General features: G+C 47.1%; 1 protein-coding gene across 1 annotated transcript in view; it reads right to left on the minus strand.

Annotated features, from left to right (window-relative positions):
• Positions 1 to 1,320: 1,320 nt before the first annotated feature.
• WDFY4 (WDFY family member 4) overlaps positions 1,321 to 26,995 on the minus strand; it is a 285,936-nt gene continuing 260,261 nt past the window's right edge. Inside the window, exons 57-62 of the mRNA XM_019556081.1 lie at positions 25,862 to 26,020; positions 14,387 to 14,566; positions 9,901 to 10,083; positions 9,702 to 9,789; positions 4,947 to 5,058; positions 1,321 to 2,763 (exon numbers count right to left, since the gene is read on the minus strand). Coding sequence (XP_019411626.1) covers positions 2,697 to 2,763; positions 4,947 to 5,058; positions 9,702 to 9,789; positions 9,901 to 10,083; positions 14,387 to 14,566; positions 25,862 to 26,020 — 789 coding nt within the window. The 3' untranslated portion in view covers positions 1,321 to 2,696. The remainder of the gene's footprint in view (positions 2,764 to 4,946; positions 5,059 to 9,701; positions 9,790 to 9,900; positions 10,084 to 14,386; positions 14,567 to 25,861; positions 26,021 to 26,995) is intronic.

Here is a 26,995-nt window from a genome sequence, read left to right on the forward strand (position 1 = left end):
TCTTGGCTTTCCTGTTTTGCTCTCTGCAGGTCCAGACCAGAGCGGAGTATTCCTCCTTGGTGGTGGTTCCAGTCCTCCATCCTTTGTAGGTCTTCTTTGTAAGATGCAGGAGGTCCGACAGTTCCCTGGTGAGCCAAGGGGGCTGCTGTGCCCTTTTGCTGCCTTTCCTCTGAGACGGGATGGACTTTGCTTGCGCATCCAGGAGTGCTTCCTTTAGGAGCAACCACTCATCCTGAACTCCCCTCCCCTTTGGGTTGTGGCCCTTTAGGGCCTCATTGACAAGCCTCCTGAGCTTGTCGAAGTCAGCTTTCGTGAAGTCGAGGACTTCTGTATTACTGACTGATTTGCCAGCTTTACGGCGGATGGCAAAGGTGATCAGCTCGTGATCACTGTCACCCAGCTGCCCTTCAATCATTAGGTCACTGATTAGGTCATCCCCGGTTGCCGGAACCAGGTCTAGCAGTGCCTTACCTCTCATCAGCCTGTAGACTTCCTGCATCAGATAGAGGTCATCCACGCACAAGAGAAAGCTTTGCAACCACTTGGATTTGGCTGACCGCTCCTCCCATTTAAGGCTTAGACAATGGTGCTACCACAGGACTTGGGAGGAGGCAGGGAAGCTGCAGCAGCAAAAGAATAAAGCTTCCTTTTGCCCACTTATATTAATGTTTGAATCTTCTTCCTTATTTGGTTTCTGCCTCCAAATATGGGGATCACTATTATATTTCAGACTCAAATCCCCCCCTCCCCATCTACGGCAGCCTCCAAATGAACCCTTGTGGGGGTTGTGGCTCCAACACAAAGGAAGCTAGTGATGTCAGATCATGTGCATCTATGAAATACTGAGATAAAGAGTGGCAACCTGCTTCTGGATGGAACGTAAGGCCTGATTGGTGAGGAAAGAGCTGTGATGATACCACCTCCTAGGCCCCAAATACACTACAGCACAGGCATCTCCAATGCATGTGATATCATCCCTTCTAGAAGTCTCAATATCTTTACATAAGCATGACTGGTTCATAAATCCCACCCTCTGCTGATATCTCTGGGAACTGGGGATAGCCATCAAGCTGTTTTGACTGATTGCTTCTCCATGGATTTCAGTGGACTGGTTTTAGTCTTTTGTGAATGCTAATTTTAACTCTAAGCACTGGCTAGGATCACAACTGGAGCACGCCACTTGGATTGTCCATGAAGAAAGAAACCCTATGAGCTGTAATCAACATCCCAGAATGACATTTACCAACCACCAACCAAATCTGAGGTTTAAAAAATTTCAGCCCATTACCCACTGAGTAAATTGAACAACTTTAACTCATTATTAGTAAACAGCCTGATTTTACTTAGCATAAAAAAGACTTTATACAAAGGAAAATTATATGCTCTTTGAATGTGCATACCAAGAAGTATCTGCTATTCCATGTTCCAGCAATATTTAGCTTTTACAGATCTGTTCCTACTGAAGCCAGTGGCAAAATTCTTACTGATTTTCTTGGAATCCAGAAGGAACATGAGTCTGGTTTGTTACAGGGGCACACTGACAGATTTTTATCCCACTGGTAGTGATTCTAATTAGCAAACATATTGATAAATTGTATGTGTGGTGTAGACAGGACTGGACCCTATTACTTTGAAAAGCAGGACCAATAACGTACCACAGTACCAACTTCTGCATCCTTATCACAGGGAACCTCAACTATACATATGCAGTGCTGGGCTCTGAACTAGCTGTTACCACTCAGGAAACAGACCGGAGTCACTGTACATAGTTCTCTAAAAATGTCAGCTCAATGTGCAGCAGTGACAAAAAAAAGCCAATTAAATGTTAGGTATCATTAAGAAGGCAACTGAAAACAAAACATTAAAAAAATCCCTATGCTACTCTAAGTCCACAGTGCATCCACATCTTGAATGTGTCATGTAGTTCTGGTCTCTGTGTATTAGAAAGGATGTAGTAAAATTAGAAAAGGTACTGAGAAAAGCAACCAAGATGATCAGGAATATGGAGTAGCTGCTGTACCAAGAGAAACTGCTAGGTTTCTTCAGTTTAGAAAGGGAAAGGTAGAGAGAGATATGATAGAGGTCTATAAAACTATGAAGTGTTTGGATAAAGTGAATGTGGATCATTATTCACCAATTCCCAGAATATAAGAGCTAGGGGGCACCCATTGAAATGATCAGAAAGCAAGTTTAAAACTAACATGAAAAAGTACATTTTTACATAGTGCATAGTTAACTCATTGACACAGGCAGTTGTAGAAGTAGGGAATATGACCAGGTTAAAAAGGGATTAGACAAAGTCATGGAGGAAAGTTCCATTCATAGCTATTAAATAGAACAATCAGGAAAGTATCTTGTGATATTTTAAACCAATAATGGCTGATGCCACAGAGGGTATGGCAAGTGATAAATCATTCTAGATGTGCCCTATTTCTATACTGTCTTTTGAAAGCATCTACTACTTGCCACCACTGGAGGCAAAATACTGGACTATAAAGACCATTATTCTGATCCAGTATAGCCCTTCTTACGTTTTTATCTGCTCCAAACTTGATCCTACAATCCATTGTCTCCTATTAAATTAATTCCCCTCTGTGCGCTTTCCATTCTTCCAAATCCTGCATGCTTTGAAGGATAATTTTCTTTCCATCCAGACTTCACAGTGGTTGAGAACAAGAGCTCCTTGTCATTTCTTCCTACCCATCCATGGACCAACAATGTATCTTCCCCCAGTCATCGCCAACTAGGAGCTTAGAAGAGTTTCTTGGAAGAAGAAAAAAGAAAAGAAAAGAAAAGAAAAGAACAGTGTTTAATAACAAAATCAAAACTGAAAACACAGGATCAAAACACTGAATTGGAGAGCAGCTTTGATGGTGGGTATGAAACCTGAAGAATAGATTGGACCAGGCTTCAGATTCAAACTTGCCCAGAGTTCAGTATAGCTTGGGTCCAAGGTTTGGTTTGGCTCATTATGGTCCTCGGACAGATCAAAACTTGAACATTAACACCCTGTTTGGATCCATCTCCAGTAGCAACACGCACCCACAAATATTAAATCTATTTGTCAGGCAATTCCAAGAATAAAGTTCACTTCCAGTGTTATGTCATAACTTTATTCACTGGCATCTGTATCCTATGCATACTCAGTGGCATCATGATTAATGAGTGGTGAATCTAAAATGGTTCAGGTCACAGGAACACCCCACTTCAAACGTGTTATCAATCTAAACAGGCAGGAATCACTTCAATGAACAATGAAATGCCAGTGCTTCTGGACAGGAACCACAGCAGGTATTTAACAGCACAGAGGAATATTACAGGACAGCAAGTAAGGACAACACTGTAACCAGTCAAACCTGTAGGGGCCATGTTAATTTTTAAGAGCAAAGCCACAGACCCTTAGGGTGTCTTTACATGTGCTGCAGGGTGGAGGTAGTGCTGCTGTCAGAACCGCTCTAAGTAAAGTGCCCACAGTGTCACGTGTATTCAGTGTCCTGTGCTTCAGAATGGCAGTGGGGACACTTAAATTAAATCTTGTTCAACAGGCATCCCCACCACCATTTTGAAGCATGGGGATGCTGAATATACGTGATGCAGAGGCTGTTAGAGCATGCTAATTAACACACTCCAGCAGACTTGATTAATCAGTTAATCAAGTCTGCTCCGACATGTGCTAATTAACATGTCATAGAAGATGTCCAGCATGTGTATAAGTGCCCTTAAAGATCAGTTCTGGTTACAGATTTTTCCTATATTATTGAAAAGACAGCAACTCCAGTAGCCACTGGGACAGAGACTTTACAGCAGTGGTCACCAACTGGTTGATCGGGATTGATCGGTGGATCCTGGAGCCTCTTGCAGTCGATCCTGGGCTGGGAGGTGCTGAACATGTGCGCATGTGCTGCAGTGGCTGCAGCAGTGGTGAGACGGAGTGGGGTTGGAGCAGGGACAGGCCCTCCAAAGCCAGAGTGGGGTGGGAAGAAGGCGCAAGCGGCTAGGATGGGGGACGCACACAGCCTGGGAGGGCACAGGGGGGGCACATGCCCCCAGAATTGTGCGGGGTTCGGTAGGCTGCAGCTGCCGGCTGAGGCCAGGCTGTTCCCAGTGGAGGCTGGGGCCATGCTGCGGTTGGGTTGGGCAATGGTGGTGCTGGGAGCGGGGGTACAGGGGGCTGCAACCACCCAAAAATTTGCTGTAGCCCCTGCAACCCTCTCCCAGCACCACCGCTGCCCAGCCTGACCACAGTGCGGCCCCAGCCTCTGCCAGAAACAGCCCAGCACCAGCCAGCAGCTGCAGCCTGCCCCACCCCATGCAATTCTGAGGGCATGTGCCCCCCCACCCTGTGCTGCATGCCCCACCTCCCCGTGCTCCCTGAATGAGCTGCTTACGGCTGTGTCCCACCCTGCCCTGGCTGTGCAGGATCTGCCCCTGCTCCAGCCCTGGTCCATCCCTCACTGCCATTGGGGGGGATGCAGATCAAGGCCCCAGTGGTGAGAAAGGGAGTGAGGTTAGGGTTGGGGCCTCAACCTGCCCTGTCCCCCCATGACCCTTCCCCCTGCCCACTTCCCTCCCCACAGACTTACCTGCTGGGCAGGAAGGAGTGGCGGGGGTGTAGATATTGGGTTCCTTTTAAATTTTAAAAGTGATCTCCAACTTTAAAAAGTTGAAGGAGACCACTGCTTTACAGCAACTCAAAGGCAGGAGCAGTGATTACTAACCATCCCCACTATTTCCTGCAAGAGCTGTCTAATTTTCTTTGCATGAAGATCTCCTTTCCAAATCCAGACTACCCCTGCTCACACTTAGCTCATGAGATCCATACAGGTCACATCTCAGTATGGCTGAAATATTTTACTTGAGACTTTTAGAAAAAATAAAAGCACCTGGATTCTTACTACTGTGTCCTCTGCTGGACACATGGTGTAATGCACCAGAAATTACTGTACCTGGATACAGCAAGGGCTGTCACTGCTGGATTGTTCTTACTAGGTTTTCCATTCAAGGCAATGCTGATATCTAACTCCCGACAGAGAACAAGATGTTTTCTTCCCTTGTTACCTGTTGGGTGGTTTAAACATAAATATTTAGAAAGTGTTTATTTGGGGGAAGAGGTTATTATTTATGGTCAGCAAGTTGTTAAGTTGAGAACAAATATATTTAATCTCAGCCTCTGCTGTTGCAAAATAGGCCCATCCCAATTTAATTTGCAGCTATGATAGTTACATGTGCTGACATGCGGCTGTATCAATTGTGTGCTAAATTGGATTTGTGTATTATTGCTTTCTAAATTGCATGCCTAGTTCAGCAAAATTGTTCATCAGTTTTCACTGGCTCTATGCTTAATAAGATGCCCCACAATACCTTGCTGCCAGGCTATAATGCAGCCTATAATTGCCTAGTAAAAAGAAATTACATAAAGCCCTGGTATTATCAACTTATCTAAATCTGCTCATAACAGAACCAATAATTAAATGCTGAGAACATTTCACATACACACATAGAGACACACACACATACACACACACACACACACACACACACACAAATATACTCAACAACAACATAATCATTGTTACTTTCCTCTTTTTAATGGCTTTGTTTTGCATTAATTTTATTTCCTTTAATGTATAGAATGAGTTGTGGGACTATTAGGACATTTAAAATGATGCTGAAATCATTTGAGGAGTTTCAGGGAGTATGTGGTTGCTGTGATTAAGTATGATAACTTTAATTATTAAGGATGTTGCTCTATGTATGTACGTGTGGGTGTCTGTGTCTGCCTCACATGTGAAGAAACATGCAGGTATGTCTATTACACCGTTTGGCAGGGCACTGTTTGTGCCTGCCACTTTAAGAAAAGAGCCAAGCAGCTAGCAAGTGCTTGATTGCGGCAGCCATTTTGATCCTGGCTGCCTATATAAATAGTTCAGTTCCCTGCTGGCTGGCCAGGCAGAAACACTGCCTGGCTGCTGGTATCATCCTGGAGATAAGAGAGGAGCTGTAGGGGATGGCTAGAAGGCTCCTGGTCCTGGGCATGACCTAAAACTGCATCCTGCCAGGAGTGGCTGGCCTGGTGAGGCTCTCAGTGGCGTGGGAGCCCCCAGAAAATGCCAGGCCAGTTACCACCCTGGTGAAAGGCAGGTCAGGGTGCTTTAACCCGAGCCCCCACAACCAGATGGGTCACCTGCTGCTAAGGCCCAGAGGGCAGACCCCCAGGGGAGAGAGTGGAGCTAGAGGCTCAGACTTTATCAAGAGAGTACCCTCGACTGGTCAATGCTGGGGCCAGGACCAGGATGGTCAAAAGGGCCAGGGCTCACTGCAAAGGACGCCCAGAGCTAAGGGGGCCTGGGGTTTCTGACTGGCCTTGGAGGTGAGGCCAGGGCCTGTATGGCCAAAGGTACCAGGGGGACCACACCTGAGACAGGAAAATAGTTTCAGGGAGCTAGTTAGTCTGAATGAAGACAGGGTAGGCCACCTGAATGGAAGGATCTTGGAGGGGTCCTGATAGTAGGATTCTGGGGCCCAGAGTGGAACCAGTGAAAGTAACACTTGGATGCCATCTGTGAAGCATGGGCTGCGGTGTAGGGGAGGTACGGAGCTGCAGATAGCACTCCCTGGCATTGGGGCAAGAAAATGGGCAGCCTCCCACTTAATTAACAACTTAATTAAATGTCATCAAGGCGTGGTGGGCAAGAAGGCAGCTGGTTGGCCCAGAAACAGGTGGGTGGGCCAAAGGCAAATTGGCCCTGAGAAGGCCCCGTTACACACCCCTGTCAGTATGTATCTATATATCACTATTCAACATATTTCTTCTTTTACGACTCTCTCTGCAAAAGGCACTGGTGAAGTCATTCTTCACTGCTCCCATATTCAGCCTAGGAACGCCAATTCAGGAAAACAGTTCAGAAGTATTTAAATTTCCATAGTGGGTATACCTTGAATAACAACTACCTAAATAATTAGAACCACCAATGTAATTATACCTATATTCTTAAGCTATCAAATTCACTGCCACAGGAAGTTGTTGAAGTGAAGAATCCAGGAAGATTCTAAAATGGCTTTGGCATTTATATAGATCACAGACCTATCAAGAGTGAGTATATTTAATGCTAGCAAATGCATCATGCTCAGAGTTTCGACCAACCTCTGACAGGACAAGACTCAAGATGGGGAAGGGTAAGCAGATTATTCCACTCCTGGTACCTGTGTGGTTTTGAACCTTCCCCAGAAGCATCTGGCACTAGCTGCCTTGAAGACATGGCACTGAACGAGGTGGACAACTAGTCTGATCCAGTCAGGCCACCCCTATGGGGCAACATATATAAGAATATTTCTACAAGCACCAAAATGGCTTAGGAGAAGAAGCCTCGTCAATGGGATTTGTGTCGCTATGATACCTCAGCACTTCCAACAATCCCATTTGTAATGCTGATTACTGTATTATATCTTTTTAAGCAGATGTTCCATCCTTAGTTCTATCTTTATGTAAACTCTTTGCTTAATATTGGAACAACTGGGAATGCCTTAAGCATGCCTTTAAGAGGGTCACAAAAATAAATGTTATAACTTATACATGTTAACACACACGGTTTTTTATTTAAATGCATTGGGAAAGTAACAAGCCCTGATGTTAGACTGTACATTAAAGACATCTGGCAGATCCTGTATGCGTTCGATCAGAGAAGTTTAACTTCAAGTGCTTTTATTACCACATCGGTATTGTAACTTTCATCGTATCATATGCCTTTAACTTGCTGCAATAGGTGTAGTATTGCCTGCTTCAGCTCAGTATAACCACCTGCTGCTTAGGAATGCAGTGGGGGAAGGGAGGCAGACCCAAACCCAAGCACCAGGAGCCCTCTGCTGGTCTCACACTGCCTTGAAAAGCTTCCAATCTCATTGTAGATGACAAAGGCAGCAAACAAACTGAGCAGAGGCAGGGGGTCCCTACTCCTCCATCCTCATGTGGGGCTTGGCACTGAACACTGCTGGAAGCTGGCCAGGTCCCTTTATGATGGCCACCAGCACAGATGTTACAATAATAGACTTTTTAGCCACTTGGGCCCTTTTGGATTCAGCAGTTGTTTTAGCCAGTGACAGGGGGACTCTTTCTCCCTGACATTTATGCAGCAGAGTGGCTTATTAAGAATGCTAAAATTACTGAAACTGTAACCAAGTACTCATCTTGGGCCCGATCATGCTGGTGACAGCTGTCTCCTAGAAGTACCAAGCTTCCTCACCTCCCAGTGCTAGCACCCCAGGCATGATCTGGCCACTGCTCTGTAACTCACGGCAGTCCTTCCCCAGGCTATACCACTCATCTGACCACAAGGACATTGCTGTACAATGTACACATGCAGGTAAGAATCATCCCATTGTTGCTAAAGGACAGCTATCTCTGGGCTGGAACTAAGTAGCTGATGAACACCACAATTACAACAGGGACAACCAGCAATGCATCCAGTGGAAAGCAGATCAAGCAATCTGGGTGAAACTGCCCAAACTGTTCTGAAGGTCTCAAGGTACCTTTTTTTTAAGTCCTACTCGGCTGCATCACATAGAGTGAAGACCTTGATTGAGTGTTACTGAGGGCCTTTAAAGTTAGGAACAGGATCTGGGCTCACAGAAGTGAATAGGGAGCTGATGCTCCCCATAAGAGGGATTGTTCCATAAGAGGGAAGATGTTCAATGAGAGGGATAATCCTGCAATAACTCTGAAGAGAGATCTGACTAGGGCCAGGCACTGGGAGAACATTATATTCATTGCTGACTGTTGCATGGCTGTTCTGTCTCCCTGGTGCAGAAGAGAGGCCACACAGGCTTCAGCCAGGAAGAGCTCTTGTCTCTAGGTGAGTCCAGAGTTACAAAATTAAGGTGAACTGAAATGTGCCCAATGCCTGAAGCACAGCCTTCTCTCTCTGCCATGGGCTTTTTAAAGCATGTGCCTCTCTGATGACCCACATGAGAATCAATTTCCCTATGTCTGTAGCAGTAGGAAACACACTAATCCCACAAATGTGGTTCCCAGCTGGGGTGAGGCGATGACCACTCTGACTTTTAGGGTACATCCAGATGAGGCACCGCAAACTGCATGCAGAACACATGCAAGCAATCGCCATGTTACTTATTTGCAGCATGGTGTCAAAATTTGACACTGGGATATCCCAGTGTTAAAAAAATGCTGTGGGAAAAAATGTGTAGTAGAGCAAGCGGGAGCAGCGTGTGCCACCAGAAATGGAGCCTGGCTGGCCAAAGCCACACTCTGGCTGCTGGCCCGGTTCCAAGCAGCCAGATCAGCACCGCTGCTGTCCCAGTAGGCCCCCAGGACCTCAGGTATGGCCTCCCCTACTCCACCTGGGACAATTTGCCCTGCACCAAACCCCACATGCATGGGCATGCACAGCAGCAAAAAGCAGTGGCACAAATTTGTGGCTTGGGTCAGACGTAAAACAAGTGATTTTCATAGCTTTTGGCCTTTCCAGAGTCAGGAAATAGAAAGCAATGGAAACTCCTGTTTCATTTCAGAACATGTACTGGGTGCTTAGGTCTATAACGTTATTGTTTTTCCTGGTTGGTGAGGAAGGGAAGATTTCTCACTTTTTCTGAAGTTTATCACACTTTCCAAGCCTTACCATCTTCCCTTTCACAGATGTACAAGGCACATAACATTGCTGTTTCCATGCAGTACCAGGAATTCATACCTTTGTTGTCCAGAATTTCTGTTGTGTCTTTTTGTGGTCTTGATCCAACAACCTGGCCTGGGGCTTTGGCATATTCCATCTTCCATAGCTGGATCAGAAAGCAACAAAGGGTTTAGCAAAGACCAGTCACTTTGTTCATACCGTGCCCATGATCCACAGTAAGCTTAGCAAGAACAGCTTCCCAAAGGGAAACACCTACCCTCACAATTCCATCTGTGCCCCCGGTAACGATGACACTGTGTGTATCCCAGTCCATTACTTTAGTGAAACAGCAGCAAATAATCTCCCTTTCCAGGCTGCCAGTGGTATTTATACTTGCAAGAGGCTGACCATTGATTGTCCATAGATGTAAGTAGGATCCAGCACAAGAGGCAATATCACCCTGTAACACACAAAAGGGCATTATTTTTTGATCCCACAGCTGCCACTGGGGGGCTGCTGAGCACTTCTACAATGTTTGTTTATTACTAGTTTTCTTTTTAAGATCCTTTAGCCAAAAGCACATCAAAAAGGACTTTTTTTTTCACAAAAAGACACTGGAATTATACGACTGCTATTAACTTGCAGGATCTGAAACAGTCCCATTTTTGTCTCTGCATTTTACATCAAGCAATCATTAATTAAAAAAAAACAGAAAAAAGCTTGACAGCGGGGATCAGTCACATTGTAAGCAAATTGGCCAGAGATTAATCAAAGGAAGGCATGTGAAAGCTGCTCTTATTCTGCACTGGGCTCTCTGAAGTAAATATAGACTGGATATAGAAGAGGCCTGCAGTGAATAAGTGTAAAAATATGATGGGATTTTTTTCAGTCATTCCTGTTTAGGAAGTACATGCTAGAAGGCCAGATAGAGTGAGTATATAACATAAGGGTAGAGAGTGTTTTGTTGAGGACTTTTCAATTAGATAGGAATGTTCAACTGAAAAATTGATAACCAGGTTTAGATATGGCAGGAAATGAAGAAAATTTGAGGCACAAAAAAGCACAGGGATGATATCAATCCTGCAATGGGGGGGTATCACAACAGCCCTGTGTAAACTGGACCACAGGTTCTTCAGACAGCAATGCTGATGAGCACCTCTATAATACTGAGAAAGGTGCACTCTAAATCTTCCATCCTTGATATAAATTAAATGATGATGACTTTGTTCCTCTGAAATTCTTAGTGCTGGGACAACAATAAGAATAAAGGACTCACTCAGAGCCAGACTTAGGGGTGGGCAATGTGGGCAACCACCCAGGGCACTGTGGTCAGGTGGGCACCACACACACATGTACATACACATGTGAGCAGCCATGCTTGCAGCAGTGCTCTCCCCCTGTCCCACCCCACCCCAGGCAGAAAGAGCAGTGCCGAGCCGAGCCTGCCCCCCACATTCAGCTGCTGCTCAGGAGGAGCTGGGCTGCACAGTTAGGGTGGCAGCAGTGGTGTCTGCCTTACCTGCCTGCCTGGAGCACCATGCCACTGCATCCCTGCAAGACTGAGCCCCTGCCTGCCTGCCTCTGCCTGCAACAGCACCACTGACTTGGGGAGAGGGCTCCAGGGGAGTGCCAAAATTCAAGTTCACCCGGTGCACAATTTTCCTTATGCCAGCTCTGGACTCACTACTATGATCCTTACTCCATCCCATTCTCTAGCAGAATTCCTGTTGATTTAATGCATGAAAGGGGAAAACAAAAACTATCCAAAGATTTGACCCTCAAGTTTTAATATTATTAACTGTAAGGAATCAGTGTTCACCCAGTGAATTACTGAACCTATCAAATTCACAGTCCTCCTCTATCCCTTTTTAGGGTGCTTAATGTTACACCACTTTTAATTCTGTTTCACACATGACTGGAGGGCCACTGATCTGCTTTGGATTCATAGAAGCAATACTCCTAATACTGAAAACACCCTTTGCAACTGAATCTCTACCCACACAACATGTGTGCAAAGCTTTAATGGTGACTGTGAAGTAAGATGTATGAATAGAAGAACACAGATCTCTGAATGCTAAGGAACAAGGAACATACCAGTTTCCAAAGCCACAGAAGCAGATATGATGTTTGTAATATTGCAAAGTCTTTTAAAAAGTGTATTTTATTGAACTCTTTAGGTTTGCCCTCTGCTGATTTAAATTCCACCAAAGCTTCCCACCTTTGATGCTTCTAGGAACTGGACAAAATAGTACAGTATCAACAAAGGCATCTGTTTCTGGCTAAGGCCGCCCTGGCCTTAGATTAGCAACATGCATCTGGTTTAGATTAGCAAACACTGTGCCTCTGCCGCCTCCTGATTTTTGACCAGAGCTCTTTACATCTCAGAGGAAAATCCTTAAAACAGACAGATGTGGGTTTGAAACAAAGAGTTGCTAGTAATTAAAGAGATGAAATTTAAACTGCTTCATCTGTAAGGGAGCCTGTGGGTGGTGTCACGTGTTCAACTTAACACTTACTACGTGCAGTTGAAATCCAAGCAGACACATTCAAGCAGTGTAGCACAAGTTAAGTACCTCTGTGGTATTGCAAAGTTGTTCCCTTACAGGTGAGGGTTATTTTCTGATGTGTGCTATCTTTAATATGTCACTACCTTCCAATGATTTGCAACCACTGCAAGTGAAAGTGTAAGGGCTCTAAGGTACCAAAAAGTTAGTAATAAGCTAAGGAGTTTTTCAGGTCTGGATCACTGATGCACATCCAACCAAGTTCAGTGGGGACAAAACATTTTTACCATCTTACCTGGATGGTAAGCTCTCCAGGACTGCTTGGGTGCATCTATACAAGATGCTTCGAGTGCAGTAGACTAATTTTACTGCAAAACCCTTGCTAATGCACTAATGCACAGTAGATTTAGTCTACTGCACATTAATGTCATAAAAGACCGCTCGTTTGCACTAATGTGCAGTAGTGCCGATTACAGCACATTTAGTAACTGTCATTACAGGTACTAAACTTAATGCACTATTACGGTGTATTAATGAATGTGTAGACATGCCCCTTTTGTGTTTATACAATGCCCATGCAGTGGGGTCCAGGCCTACGACACAGGCACCTCAGTGCTACCACAATATAAAAAACTCCCAAGGCCACATCCTCTAGAAGTAATGGCAATGGAAAGGATCTTACACAATTTTCTGCAATGTATAAATCTGCTTCATCCCAGAAAAAAAAGGATTTTGAAATTTCTAGCAGAACCAAAAAGCAAATTAAATTTTGAGTCAACCTATTTCACATCAATAAAACTGAACCATTTTCTATTTTGGTGGGTTTTTTAAATTGTATCATGTAAATTATGTTGTGAAACAAAAGGCCATTTCAAGTACAAAACCAAAACAGGTCATGATGAAGGTAAAATGAATCATTTCCAACTTCTCAAGGTTTTTTTTTCCTTTTGAAATGAAACTTTGTCATAATTGACAAGTTCCCCTGGGAAGCGTAAGCTTTAACCAAATGGCTTTTTCCCACAAGAACACTTCAATTGGTACTTTTCTGACCAGATTGGTTCCAACGGAGTGTGATCTAATGCAAATGTATTCATGTCACATCAAAATTATCACCACTGCCATTAGCCTTAACTGGTCCACTTTATGATAGCCTTAGCAAAGAAGCCAGATGCTGAATGGGCTATAAATAATAGAGTCCACATTCCCTCCAGGGCAAGCTTCAAGGTGGACATGGGCCACAGTAAAAACAGTTCTAGAAACAAACATTTTCTTTCTGTGGCTCTAACAAGTCAGCACTTTTTGCTGACACTTGGTTAATTTTAAAATACATGAACTACTTCACTTGATTTTGGGAAGAATCATAAAGAATACATCGTGCTGATCTTTCTCTGGACCGAGTGGAATCAAAGGAAGTTTCATCAACAAGCTTTGGGTGTTGCCACTCAGTGTTTTGGAAAATCCCATCATTCTGGTTTCAGTGAAAAGATCCATTATTATGTATTAATTCTAGAGATGAGGACCCCAACTGGATAAACACCAAACTAAAAGATGGCCCATCTCAGAAAGCTTACAAACTAAGTTGTTAAAGGAGGTGAAACCTTGAAGATGGGTGAAGCATGGTCTGACTTCCTGGTTTCTTAATGTCATGACCTCAATATCCTCTAATTCTTTTTGTGGGGATGTGTTATATATGCAGCTGTGTGGTTGGGGATAGACCGCAGACACATTTTTCATTTTGACTGCTGGTAAATGAATCTGCTATCACCCCCAACAGCAGCAGAGAACTGGAGGGCAAAAGATAAGAGCAGCATGCAGCTGCTAGTCAGGAGTGGGCAGAGAGCGCTGACTCAGGCGTTTACAGAGCTTGTAGGCTGTGGCTGAGGACTCAGGTGTAATGAGTCCCTGTTGGTTTTGCTATAGCGTGGATGTCAGGAGAAACGAATGGAAGCAATAGGGTTATGGGTGAGCCAAACACAAAAACCCCTGGGACAATGTTTCAGGTTTCTCCAACCACTTCAGAAACAAAGAGGTTTAATCTTACTATCAAGCTATGCATGGTTACTCCTACTTAGCTCGTCAGTCTAGGATGCTGCTTTTAGTGCTCTCCTCATCATTAAGACTACTATTAGCAATCTCTGTAAAAGGAAAAATCAATTTATCAGCCTCTCAGGATGTTTTTATGTTGGGAAGAGCACCCATTAAATTATCATGAAATGTTCATGGATGCGTCAGGAGAAAGATGATAAATGAAGATCTTACCATTGAATCACTGACAGCAACAGCAGAGAGACTTGCCCCGTGGGTAGGAAGCTGGCTTATATATGTCAGTTGGTTCAGGTCCCATATGATGCAGGTTTTGTCATCAGATCCACTCACAATGATGCTATAGGTCACAGAGGTGGCCAGGCAGGTCACTGCCTGGGTGTGTCCATACAAAGTCTACAGGCAAAAAGCAAACACAATATTACAATAGACTTGTTAATTTACTAGGGAACCACATTCTGATTGCCATTGGGTTGAAAAGAACAAGCGATCTATCAGAGAATTACTGATAGTCAACATTTTTAAATGTTTGGATAAAGGCGATCAGGAGAAATTTCAGTTACATTTCTGATTCGCCACCTTCTGTTTTTTACCAAGTATAGAAGTTGTGCAGTATGTTTCTGACTTTGAATATACCTTAAATGCTGGAGGCTGCAAGTAAGGGAGGAACAGTAGAGAAAACCCTGATCATACCTAGTTCTCTCTCCCTTTCAGCATTCACTTCCTGCCACCACGTGACCAAGGCTATTTGTCATCCTTCAGGGATGTGGGCCCAGGCCCACTACATAACCTTTTAGCCTCCCTCAGATGGGGAGGCTACAGAGAAGGATGGCAATTAATTACTGGGGACAAACAATGAAAAAACAGGGATGGGAGTGGAGGTCAAAGGTTCAAAACAAGAGTGCCGGGGGGGCACTGAACAGAGTACACTGGACAGCACCCACAGACCCTCAAATAAGTCCAAGGAGTCGGCAGACACTGCCCAGTGATAGCTTGCTCAGAGACGGGAATGAAGTAGGGTGAGGACAGTGGCCCCACAGTCCCTGGGGACCCTCTTGGCCAGAGCCTCCTTCCTGGTCAGGTTCACGGCCACCTTGGCCAGGGCCAGGGCCAGCACCAGGAAGAGGTTGATCATGAGGTCCTGGGCCTTGCTGGGGCCACAGACAGGGAGTGCATAAATAAAAAGGTGAGGGGAATAGTGCAGTCAGAACCTCAGGTGGTGCAGGGGCTGCAACCTGGCACACTCGAAGTAGGAGCCAGCAGCTGAGGTCTGACTCACAGGAACAGGGAGGAATACAAACTCATCCATGGGGGATCCCTGCCCTCACCGAGGGTGTACCACCACTTGTTCTCTGGGGGGACAGGATGGTGGATGGTGTGGAGCACAACTATGTAGAGCTGATGGCAGTGGACCAAGCTAGATGAAAGTGGACCAGCTTGGTGTCCCCCAGCCTGTCCAGGTAGCGAGGTAGGGAGCACTGTGAGGCCTACCAAGGCAGGGGCCCCAAGATGAGTTCTTAAGGGCTGGGGGACATGGCAGGGGTGGGGGGGGCTGCCTTCATGCAGGGCCTTGACAATGTGGGCGAGCGCAGTGGGGAGCAGGGCATCCTTGAGCTCCTGGAGTAGGTGGCAGAGCACACACAGTGCTGACAAGCTCCATGTGGTAGGCCAGCACAGTGGGATCTGCCCATCCCTGCTTGGCATAGTCCAGGAGGTCCCTGATATGGGTGATATGGGCCAGGACCATCCTCTGGCACACCCAGGGCACCTCTGTCACCAGCACCACCAACTGCGGGTTTTTCTGTAGGGGCTTGGTGAGGAGGTCAGCACCTTGGGCAACCTTGTCTGGGGACTTGGGGGTGGAAACCAGCTTCCCAGCCCAGAAGCTTCTCCAAGCGCTGACTGGGGAGTCCCCACAGGTAAAACAGCTGCCAGTCAAATCAGGAACCCTCAGAGGCAGTGGAGGAAGGTGCGTCCCAAGTGGCTCAGAGCACATGACTAGCAGCACCATAGAGGAGCCTCTGCAGGGAACCTCTGCACAGAGACCCAGGGCTGTTCTGGCCAGAAGAAACCCATCATCCATCTCTGGAGTTCGGCCAGGACCTTTGGGGGCATAGGCAGTGTGTTAAAGAGGTGCCTGATGACGATTAATAGACAGGACTAGCTGGTTAATCACCAGTGCTCTCCCACAAAGGAAACAGCAGACTCGCCCATGCCGGGTGTGCCTCCAGGTGTAGCTGCACCAAAAGGGCTGGATGTGCACCTTCCCCATGTCCCACCATCTCCAAGCCAAGGGGGAGGCCGGCCACTGCTCACACTAGGCCAGCTAGAACTCCTGGAAGGCTGCCCAAAGTCCATATCTTCCAGCAGGCTGTTATTGAAATGCCAGCAGGCCAGCCCCAGACACTCAGGCCTCAGAGTGACCCTAGCACAAACAAGACAGTGGTCGCTGAAGAGATGGAGCAGGCAGCCCAGCACCACCTCAGTGTCCTGGAGGATCTCCAGCTGCAGGCCCAGAGAGAGCTGGGTGGCTACCCTACAGGAAGTCTCCATGAGGGGGCTGAAAAACACCCCGTTCTCCCACTCCAGGTTCCAGCTTCTTCAGTGGCCAAAGTTATGTGGGTCTCCTGCAGGAAGACCACAGAGTACCCCACTCCCAAAGAAAGGAGTACACCTGGCACTTGCGGAGACCCATCCTGCAGCTGCGGATGTTTAGGGTCATAATCTTGAGCAACCTGATTGCTGGGGGTGTCAGCCAACTCAGCAGGGGTCTTGTGCATGGCATCACCTAGCCTGGGGCCTGACAGCAGCTCTGCTTCCCTCCCATAGATTTAGAGGGCATCTTGGGCCTTCCTCTTGGCTTTGGCAGCCAAGAGGTTGCCCAGAGGGGACCAATACCCACTCATCCATAGGGTGGTCCTCAGGTGGGTCAGCTCTGGACGGAGAGGGTGGGGGTAGTGGGGTAGTTGCAGCAGAGGCAGGGTCAAAGTGGGGCTAGGGACAGCGTGGGATGGGAAGAGAAGCTGTTGGGCTCCCCCTCCTTTCAGCAGGGGGCTGCAGGGGTCAGGAGGGCTGGAATAATTGCCTCCTCCTGACTGCACTATGGGGTGAGGGGTGTAATGGTGGGGGCTGCAACTGGCTTGCGTTGGGGAGGCAGGGAAGTTTGGGGAGGGGCCACATGTGGGGATGGAGGGGCTGGAGCTGGGATTCTAGACATGGAAAAACGTATACATTTGTTTTCCATGTCTAGAATCTAACTATTGGGGGCATACATAGCGGGGGGGGGGGGTTGGTAGTAGGGGAGACAAGAAGTCTGACCCCTTCTCATTGCTGCCTGTCTCCTCCACCACTCTCCTCCTCCAGTACCTGCACCCCAGTGTCCACATGCCTCAAGCCGGCTCCTGTGGTGCTTATACATACCACTGACTGCCCCCTGCCACCTGTCCCCCCACTTACCCCACTGATGTCTGAACCTCCCTGCATTGCCTACATCCCTTGGCATCTGCCCTCTCCTGTCTGCCTGCCCCTCCTGACCCCACCACCCCCTGAAGCTCCAGTTCCAGCTGAGCATGTGCTACCTCCAGTCCCCACCTGGCTACATAGCTTTAACCCTCTACATGGCCAGGCTGGAGCTGGATGCAGCATATACTTCCTGCTCCCTGTCCCTAGCTACAGCAGGGCCCCAGCTGGAGCTGGAGCTGCAAGGGGAAGGTAAGAGTTGGCAGGAAAGGTGATGGCAGGGAACAAAGGCAGGGAGGAGCAAAGGCTGCAAGGGACTGGTGGGGGGGGGGGACCAGCAGCTCAGCACTGGAATCAGAGATGCAGTCATTGCCTCCGTACTCGAAAATAAGATGAGGGGTTTCCCCCCCCCACCATAATATGGGGAAAAAACCTCATCTTAGAATTGAGTAAATAGATACATTTCTTATAATTTTCCATGTACAGAATCTAATTATTGGAGAGTCATCTTAAATTTGTCCCTCCCACTGCTGTGGCAGGGAAAACAGAAGCAGGGGGAAAAGCAGGGGGGAAAGCAGGGTGTGACTCCTGCCACTTGTCCCGTTGCCACCAAGTTTGACCCTCTCTTGGTGCCTGACCCCTCTCCCTCTCCCCACTCCTACCACCCCCAAACCTGCTGCCCTGGCCACTGCTTATGCTGTGTGGCAGCTCTGGCTCTGGGCCAGGCAGCAGCAATGGTAATGGCTCTAGCCTGGCCCCTGGACCAGGTCGGGGCTGAAGACAAGCAGCTTCTCTGTGGCTGTATGGTCTCCCCTGCACTCCACACCTTGCACTGTGTGGTAACCCCCATGCTCCCCTGCCATGTATCCCCTCCCCTGCTGCATAAGCCACCTCAAGCCACCCTTGCCCTGGCCAGGTAGCATCAGTAGTTGCGGCTTGAGCCCCTGCTCTGGGATTCAAATCCAAGAGGAAGGGATTATTTTGCTGAATAAAGGAAAAACTCATCTTGGGCTGAAGTAAATACTGGTAGGTGGAATAGAATCTAGTTCTACTGGACACATCATAATTAAAGAAAATGGCACAAGGATGTCTTTAAAAGAGAGCTGAGGAAAATTTCCATTTGAGATGCAAAGCACTGGGTTGAGTTTTTTTGTACAAGCCTCTGAGGTGAGTTTGAAGCTTTGGAACAGTCTGGGAGTAACTACAGTTTTAGAATAAAACCAGGCTGAACTCGGGTTTTAAAGGCCCACCAGATAGCCTCTGATGGTTGCTGTTGAATTTTATATTCAGTAGTCTGGCTTGTGCAAACCCAAAACCGAATGAGCAACTAAAGGGTTCACAAACACAGGAGGAAAAGCGAGCATCCTACCAAGCACTGCCTTTCACCTGCTTTGGTTTGCATTATCAGAGCTGGCAGCCAGAGCAGGAGCCTCAGCCATCACGCTGATCCCCTGAACTCTCCTAAAACTGCTACTTTTTCCTTTAGCTTGCTTTTCATTTAAAAATAATTTTCAGGCCCAGGATCTAAGAGGCTAGGCAACAGTGAAATAGCCCAAGGAAAGCCACTAGCACAGCCTTTTACTGGACATAGCTACAGAGCACTGCAAGGTCAGCACTGACAAAGCTACTAGATGCTGTTCCCCTGGGAAATTCATCAGACAAACAGGGCACACAGCTTTGAAGCAGCTTCAGATACAGAAAAATACAGTTCAGGAATGGAAGTCTCAAGGGAAATAGGGTGCATGATGCCCCTCTAGCACATGCAGCCATGCAAAGTTGGGCATAGCCTAAAGTGCCTACATTTAAAGAACTGTAAAGATCTGGGAGATGGAAAGTGCATGGCTGCACACCTCCTTCGTACTCATACACTGGCTGGTCATTTAGGCAAGTAAACACATATATAGTTTCTTACCCACATTTTAGCCAGAATCATTATATCCATCTATGCAGAAAAAAGCTCTCACCTCAGCTTGGAAGTGCTTTAAGCATGGGCTAGCTATTCCTGCTGAGAAAGGAGCATTAAAGCCATTCCAGCTTGGCCTGTGACCAGTCCACTTTACAATAAAGATGCAAGCAAAATCACTCAAATCCTGACAGTCCTCCAATGCCTTCCCACAGTTCCTCAAACAGCATAGACAAGTTCTCCCACAACTGACTCAGAAAGAATCCTAAAGCATCTCAGCACAAAGAATGATGCACTATGTCCCTGAGCATACACCAGGGAGTGCAGAAACTGTGAGGACACAGAAAAGCACATCAGGCTTTGCTGTGAGGATGCTTGACCTGGACGAAGCTAACTTCTACTAGTCATGCTCTATAGCAGCCCATCAGGTGGCTGTCCCTCAAAGGCATGACACAGCTCTTTTAAGAGCTTTGTTTTGTTTTTTTTCTCTTGATAAAGAAATTATGGGAGTTTGGGTTACATGGGTCATTCTTTTTGTGATAAAGAGGGGGCTGCTAAATTGCATGGATCAATAGAGTGGCTATTATGCTGCATCTTCAATGCTATACAAAACTGTAGTGGCAGCCCCTGGTACAAAGGGAATAGGATTTTTTCTGCTGAAATATAGTTTCTTTATTTTGCTACAATCCAAACCAGAATGTGTTAGTCTCTTGGGATGGTGGTAAGTGAATAGCATCCACTTTACAGCACATCAGCTTTACTTAAGCGAAGCTCAGTAACTCAGAATGATGATACAATAGTATCATTCAGCAGAAAAAAACAACCAACATGAAGCAATGAATTACATGAAAGCAGCATGTAATTCGCTGGAGAGACCTTTGGGGCTACAGTTCAGATTTACATCTAGGCCACAGACAAAGAAACCTAGATTCTGATCCAGAGGAAGACTAGAGCTCTACACAGGAGTGAGGCAGACTTGCAGGTACCTAAGTCCAATATGCAATGTAAAAGAACAACAGTCAATGATCACCTGACTCTGGAAGTCACTGAAACTCAGTAGATGCCTTCCTGTTTGACCTGCAAGTTCCCTAGGTGACTGCAGTCCCACTTCTGTACATGTTCAGAACTGCCCCAATCTGAGCCTGAGCACTGCAGCTCCCACCTAAGCTGGGGGGGGTGGGGAATAGAAGGAGCAGCACCTGAGTCCCCTGAGAGGCTGGATGTCCTGAGCATATCTTAATACACACCAACAGGCTGAGGCCCATCCTAAGATGTGTTTGTAGCTGCTTTCTTTTAAAAAATGTGGCCATAGGAGAAAGCCACCTCTTATTTAACATCCTGGTGGTGGGAACATCTGCCTAGGAAGTGGGAGACATGGGTTCTAGGTCTCCTCAGCCTGAGGGAATTCAAGTCCACATCCTTCATCCCCCAGGAGAATGCCCAAACCACCAGGTTATAGGTTAGCCTCAGTGGGGGCACCCCCCACCTTTCCTGTTTAACCTGGGCCATTTGGCAGCTAAAACTGCATGTAGACAGAAGGACAGAAAGAGGGTGAATTCTGCAGTCTAATTGCTTGTACACTTTCCTGGGAGGTGGCATCCTGGGTTTGAATTTCTGGACCACTTAACATTGTTTACATTAAACAGTAATTGGATAAAAGCCAAAAATCATGAGAAAATTGTTTGAAGGCCAGGATACTCCCTGCCCCTGCTAAGTGCCCTAACCAGTTCTTGTTGTCCTCATGGCCTCAACATCCCTTACATTCTTTGCTGCCCCATACCAGAGGCGCAGAGAAAGTCCTCATCCAGACTACTCTAGCCTGATGGCTAAGCATTCTCCTGGGAAGTGAGAGATGTGGACCTGACTTCAGGAGGAGGAAGACCTAGAGCCCAAGTCTCCCACTTTCTGGGGACCCCACACCACAAGCTCTGCTTTCAAAAATGAGTGATCCCTTCTCATTTTTTTTCAAAGACTACTTGCAAGTGCCTGTCACCTGAAGTCTGTAGCTCTGGATCCCAAAAGGAAGGCAGTCTCTGCTCACTGTCCTGGCCCAAAAGCCTAAGCAATGAAGAAGGGAAGGAGTGCAGATCAGTGATATACTGTGGGTCTCTGGCGCCCAGAGGCCAACGCTTGCATTTGAGTCTGTCCCCCCACCCCTCTTCTTGTAGCAATCCTTAATGTCACATTGCACAATAAGACCTCTGAAGGGCCTGGCTGGCACCCCCCAGAGGTCCGCTACCTCCACCACTCCAGTTGGTCTGCCAAAGGTGCAGATACACCTCTATGCTTAGCATTTCCTCTTGGCCAGCTCAAAGCAGGATCTACTCAGCATGCTCTTCTGGAATACTGAACTCTTCCTATGTACTATATGGGTCACCTGAACCCATAACCCTGGGTTTTAAATTCCACTTCAGAGCCAGGTGCCTAAAAATTAGGCATCATGGTCCCCCAGAGCCTCTAATAGCAGAGACAGGAAATAATACCATAATGGTCATGTACAGTCTCATTCAGTAAGTAGCGGAGCATGTTTGACATTAATTAATTACAGTGCAACATGTTAGACAGCAAAGCTGGCTCCTCCAAAGGCAGCCACAGATGCAGACAGCTGAAGCTACAGGCAAACCCGTGTGAATAAAACATAGCCTCCCTGAACCTTTGCCCAAAGCTCAAACTGACCCTGAGCTGAACTCTTTGATGCTCAAAAAAAGAATGCTTAAACTTCTTCCTAGTACTAACTTCTGTTACTTCCAGTTCTGTCATGAGTTCTGAAACAGAGCAGAAGGACTGCAAGGTCAGGACACAAGGTCTTTGACAATACTCTTCAGAAGCAGGAAGTGTTGCAAACCTCAGGTCAAATGTTGTTGCAGCTGGTTTTCACCCCAATTTGCAGACCCAGATAGTCCAGATAAATGTATAACAATCTGCATTCTTCTTTGAGCTTCTCCCAGATTCATCCTTTTGAAATTTTCCCATTACTTATGCTAAATGAAATCTGTTCATGCCCTCAAGCAAGGGAAGCACAGAGAATTATCTTGAGTCTCTTTTTCCAGAGCAGACTTCTGACATTTGAATAACTTTTTGTCTATTAAACTCCACGACCATGTCTCCTCATCACTTTGCTGGGGAGTAACACAGCACATTTTATTTGGTTATATAGGAAAAAGGGAAAAAATAGTGACTTTTTTATCAAATATGACAGATAAATATCAAACCCTTATTCATGAAGCAAGTCACCATATCACACTTGAATTCCTGTGGTATTCCTCCAGTTTTTGCCACTGTAAGTCTGCTATTTTAATGGAGTTTTACCAACATAAAAATGTAGAAAAGGCAGTGGTGAATCATGTGCACCAGTCAAACTTTGAGTAATGGGGTCTTTGAGAATGAAATTAAGATTGAATGGGCCTTGTGGTGACTACAGATAGGCCCTAAATGAAAGTCCTGGTTTAAATAACCCAGGGCCCTGGGAAAAACTGCACCTGCATATGGATTCATGCACTTTTACCTGGAGCTGCCTCTACGTTATAGGAGTAAAATGTGAAACTCAAAAAAGTTCTGAACTCAACTTGGCAAAAAACACCCAGAACTTGGGTTGCTTATCTGAACTTCCTTGGCTAAAGATACTGGGCTGGGAATGTTATTTGAAGGGCCTTTGTTAGTATGCTTAGAGCTTCTGCATCCTGACCCAGCAAGCGAAGAGGAAATGGTGACACTCCAGAACATGAAGGATAACTCAAGGTGGAAATGAGTCCTGAAAAAAAGGGGCAATGCACCGCAAGCAGGTTAGAACACTGGGGTTCTTATTTTCAAGATATTTTGGGGAGTGACAAGTTACTAGTCTGTTACCAGAATGTGAAGAAAAGATATCTCATCAGAGGTAAGCTGATATACTGGGAAAGTTTACTCAGGGCAGCATTGTGCCACAGCTGGGCTGTCCCTTAGCATGTTGTACTACCTACCTACTCCTGCATGCAACTCCAAACCCAGATATATGCAAGTAGGGCCACTTCAGGGTCTCCATTCCCAGCCCAGCACCCAATGTCAAACACACTGGAAATCAAGGTCTCAAGAGTGCCTCAAGGGGTGGCACTCTAGAATATCTTCACCAGTGTATATCTGAATTTGGAGCATGCGAGTGGAAATCGGTGGGGCAGCATATGCTGAGGAAAAGCCTGAGTCGCACCATGACTGTGCTGCTGATATACCCAAAGGGCGCATCCACACATATAGGATACGTGTGGGCTTGCAGCAGCTCAAATAGAAGAAGCACAAATTTGAGCTGGGGCCTTCTGCCTCAGAGCAAATGCCTGGGCACACACTTTTTTTTATGTGGGGCCTGCCTGGCTCTTCTCAGATCTGCAGCCAGGGGGAGCTAGAGCCAGCAGTATAAAAACCTACCCTGTGCTGGCCTGAGCAGTATAAAAACCTACCCTGGCAAGTAGCTCAGGGCTACTTGGTCAGAGAATCTTCTGGGCCTTGGCCACTTGGTACCCAGGGACACTGCCCCTTGTGGCAGCTGGGTTGCTGAAGCAGCATCTCAAATTCACTTTTTACAATACCCTGACGTCCATGTTCTTCCACAATTAAAACAAAAGACCACTCTATCTATCTATCTATCTAATATAATAAAAGCCTTAGTCTGCCTGTCTTCTGTCAGTCTGTAATGCTTTATTCGCACTCTCACTGGTTGTCTCAGCAGCCAATCACAATGCTGACTGAAACAACCAGCGTGCTCCAAGCAGAACTGACCCAAGCAGTGTGTGGGGCCCATCAGCCCATGTGGGGCTCCATCCCCACCCCTGCCCTGATCTCATGTGCCCCGGACTCAGAGAAGCTGATGACGGCATCAGCCACGAAGCGGAGGAAAAACCAGTGACCGGATGCTCCTCCCAGCTTCACAGGGCCCCCCAAAGCACAAGGCGTGGGGTGGTCACCCCAACTGGCATCCCCCTAGGGACAGCCCTGGCTCCAAGAGCATTACAAACAGGAGGCGGTGGTGGCAGTGTGGTGGAGCACCACCATGACGGCAGGGACAGAGGGGATGGAGTGCTGCTGGCCTTGCATTCCCCCCACCCTGATCCCTGGAGGCAGCGGTAATGAAGTGGATGAAGTGGGGTGCCCAAGGCCAGCACCCTGGAGGCAGCAGTGGCACGGAGTGCTGGCCGAGCAGGATGGAAGGGATGGCAGAGCAAGCTACTCCTCCCCCCCCGCCCCCACGCTCCTGGGAGGCAGAAGCACGGGGTGGTGGGTGGCAGCACTCTGCCCCCCCATTCCTGACGAGCAATTGGCGTGTGTGTGTGTGTGTGTGTGTAGAGAGATAAATAGACAGATATATTTAGAGAGAGAGAGATCAGTTGGGGCATGTTTTAGTGCTCTATTTACAATGTTAAAGTAATTTGGAAGCCTACACGTGTCACTATCATCACAATATAATACATTCTAAACACCTATATGTTTTGATGTTTGCTTTTGGTTTTTTATCACACAATGCATGTGTGATGGGAGGATGGGAGGTTTGCAGGAGAGGGGTGGAAAGGGATGTGGGGGGATGCGGGTGGGTGTGAAGGGATGTGGGGGGATGTGGGTCAGTGTGTGAGTAGGTGTGGAAGAATAGTGGGGGGGACTGTGGCTATGGGGGAACTGTGTGGGGGGTTGCTTATGAGGGGTGGGTCCCCTGACCCACACACGAACTTCCCCCTCTGCAGGCTCCCAGCCCTGCCCATAGGGCCCAAAGGCCCACCCCAGGGGCTACAGCCCCCCCACCCAGGGCTCAGAGCTCCACTGCAGGGGCTACTGCCCCCTGCAGGGCCCACATGGCCCCTGCCTGCTCCACTGCCCATCCCCGTCTGCTCCCCCACCCGGCCCCAGGGCAGGGGCCAGGCAGGGAGTGGGGGAGCAGGTAGGGGGAAAGGGGGCTTGGCAGGAGGGCAGGAGCACTGGGGCCAGGCAGGAGACCCCTCCTGAGCTGCCCCCCCAAATGCCCCTCCCCCACCCTCTACTTATTTGCTATGGAGCCCAGGTCCAGGTCCCTGCAGCTTGCACCACTGCTCGCCCTGCACAGGCAGGCAGCATGCTTCAGCACCAGGGCAAGGGACGGTAAGCAGCCATACTGATGCTCTGGCTGGCAACGAGAGCAGCTGTGTGGAGGCCCTGAGTCTCCACCTGCCTCAGGGCACAGCCCAGACCCGCTTATTTCCCCCAGGGTATTTTTTGATTACCTGGATCTCCAGATATTAAATTTTGACCCCGCACTGCAAATATGCTGGAAGCTGGACTGCTCTGCAAATATGCTGTTAAGCTGGAACATCAGATGGACCACGGTACTGTACCTTTTTCAAGGTTAGGGCGCTCACTTTGTCCTTGAGCAGAGAAATCTCCCAGACACACACAACAGAGCTTGTTCCAGAAGTGATGATAGTTGTTGGTGTGGGGCATACAGCACAGAGGCACTTTCCCCAGTCTGCCATGCATTCGAATACTGTCATGTTCTGTAAGAGGTAAACGGGCTTTCAATCATTTATGACAAAAATAGATTTAACTGCAGCTGGTGTGCATGTAACTCAGATGAAAACTTCAGAGCTAGGAAAACTTCAGGCCCTCATATTTCCACTTTGATCCTGAGAAAGGAATACCCATCCTACCACTTTGATTCTGACTTTCCCATTTTCCACACTCTTAAAGCCTGCCTGTGTAACACCATGGCTGTATGGATGTTTGGCTAGATTGGAAGATGGGCTTTCTGGCTAGAACCCCAACCTTGTTAGACCTAGAATCAAGTCTTCCCTTGGCCATAAAGTTCCTGTAAGACCACGGACAATTTCCATCTACAGTGATGGCAACATAATGTAGACCCATCCAGCATAATGTAGCTTAGATCCTGGCAGCAGCAACAACATGGGATAATTTACCCTGCACCTTGGAGGGTGACTGATAGGATTTTGCCTTCCAACTGAACTCCATGCTATCACAGCTGGATTGCTATCGGTATTCAAGCTAGAGTTTAAAGCCAGTTTGGGAAAGTCTATGCTACCTTGCAGTAACAGCAGCATAGACATAACTATAGCATGGACATACTTATGGTCTCTCTGAACTTCAGTTCCATATGTGTACAATGGGGAAAATAGCTCTATCCCACTGATAGGGGCATTGCAAGGATAAAAGCATTAAAGATGGTGTGGTACTAAGGTGCAGGGACTACAAGTAGTACAGAAGACAGATAGCCTGTTACTTTAGTTTATTTGTTAGGGGCTAGTTATTGTGGTACAAAGGGTTTCTGTATGACCACAGCAAAACATTTGGTACATACTGAGCTCCCAATAGGCATCAGAAAGCTTGATGGCAATTTGAACATCACATGACATGGTCATCTATGCTACTGAACTCTTTACTAGACGCGTAAGAAAAGCAACAGCAAATAACTTAGATTTAGCCTGGACTCCCAAAGGCACTATGCATTGGCCTCT

This window comes from Crocodylus porosus, unplaced genomic scaffold, assembly GCF_001723895.1.
Source record: "Crocodylus porosus isolate Cpor-Errol unplaced genomic scaffold, CroPor_comp1, whole genome shotgun sequence".
Lineage (NCBI taxonomy): Eukaryota > Metazoa > Chordata > Crocodylia > Crocodylidae > Crocodylus > Crocodylus porosus.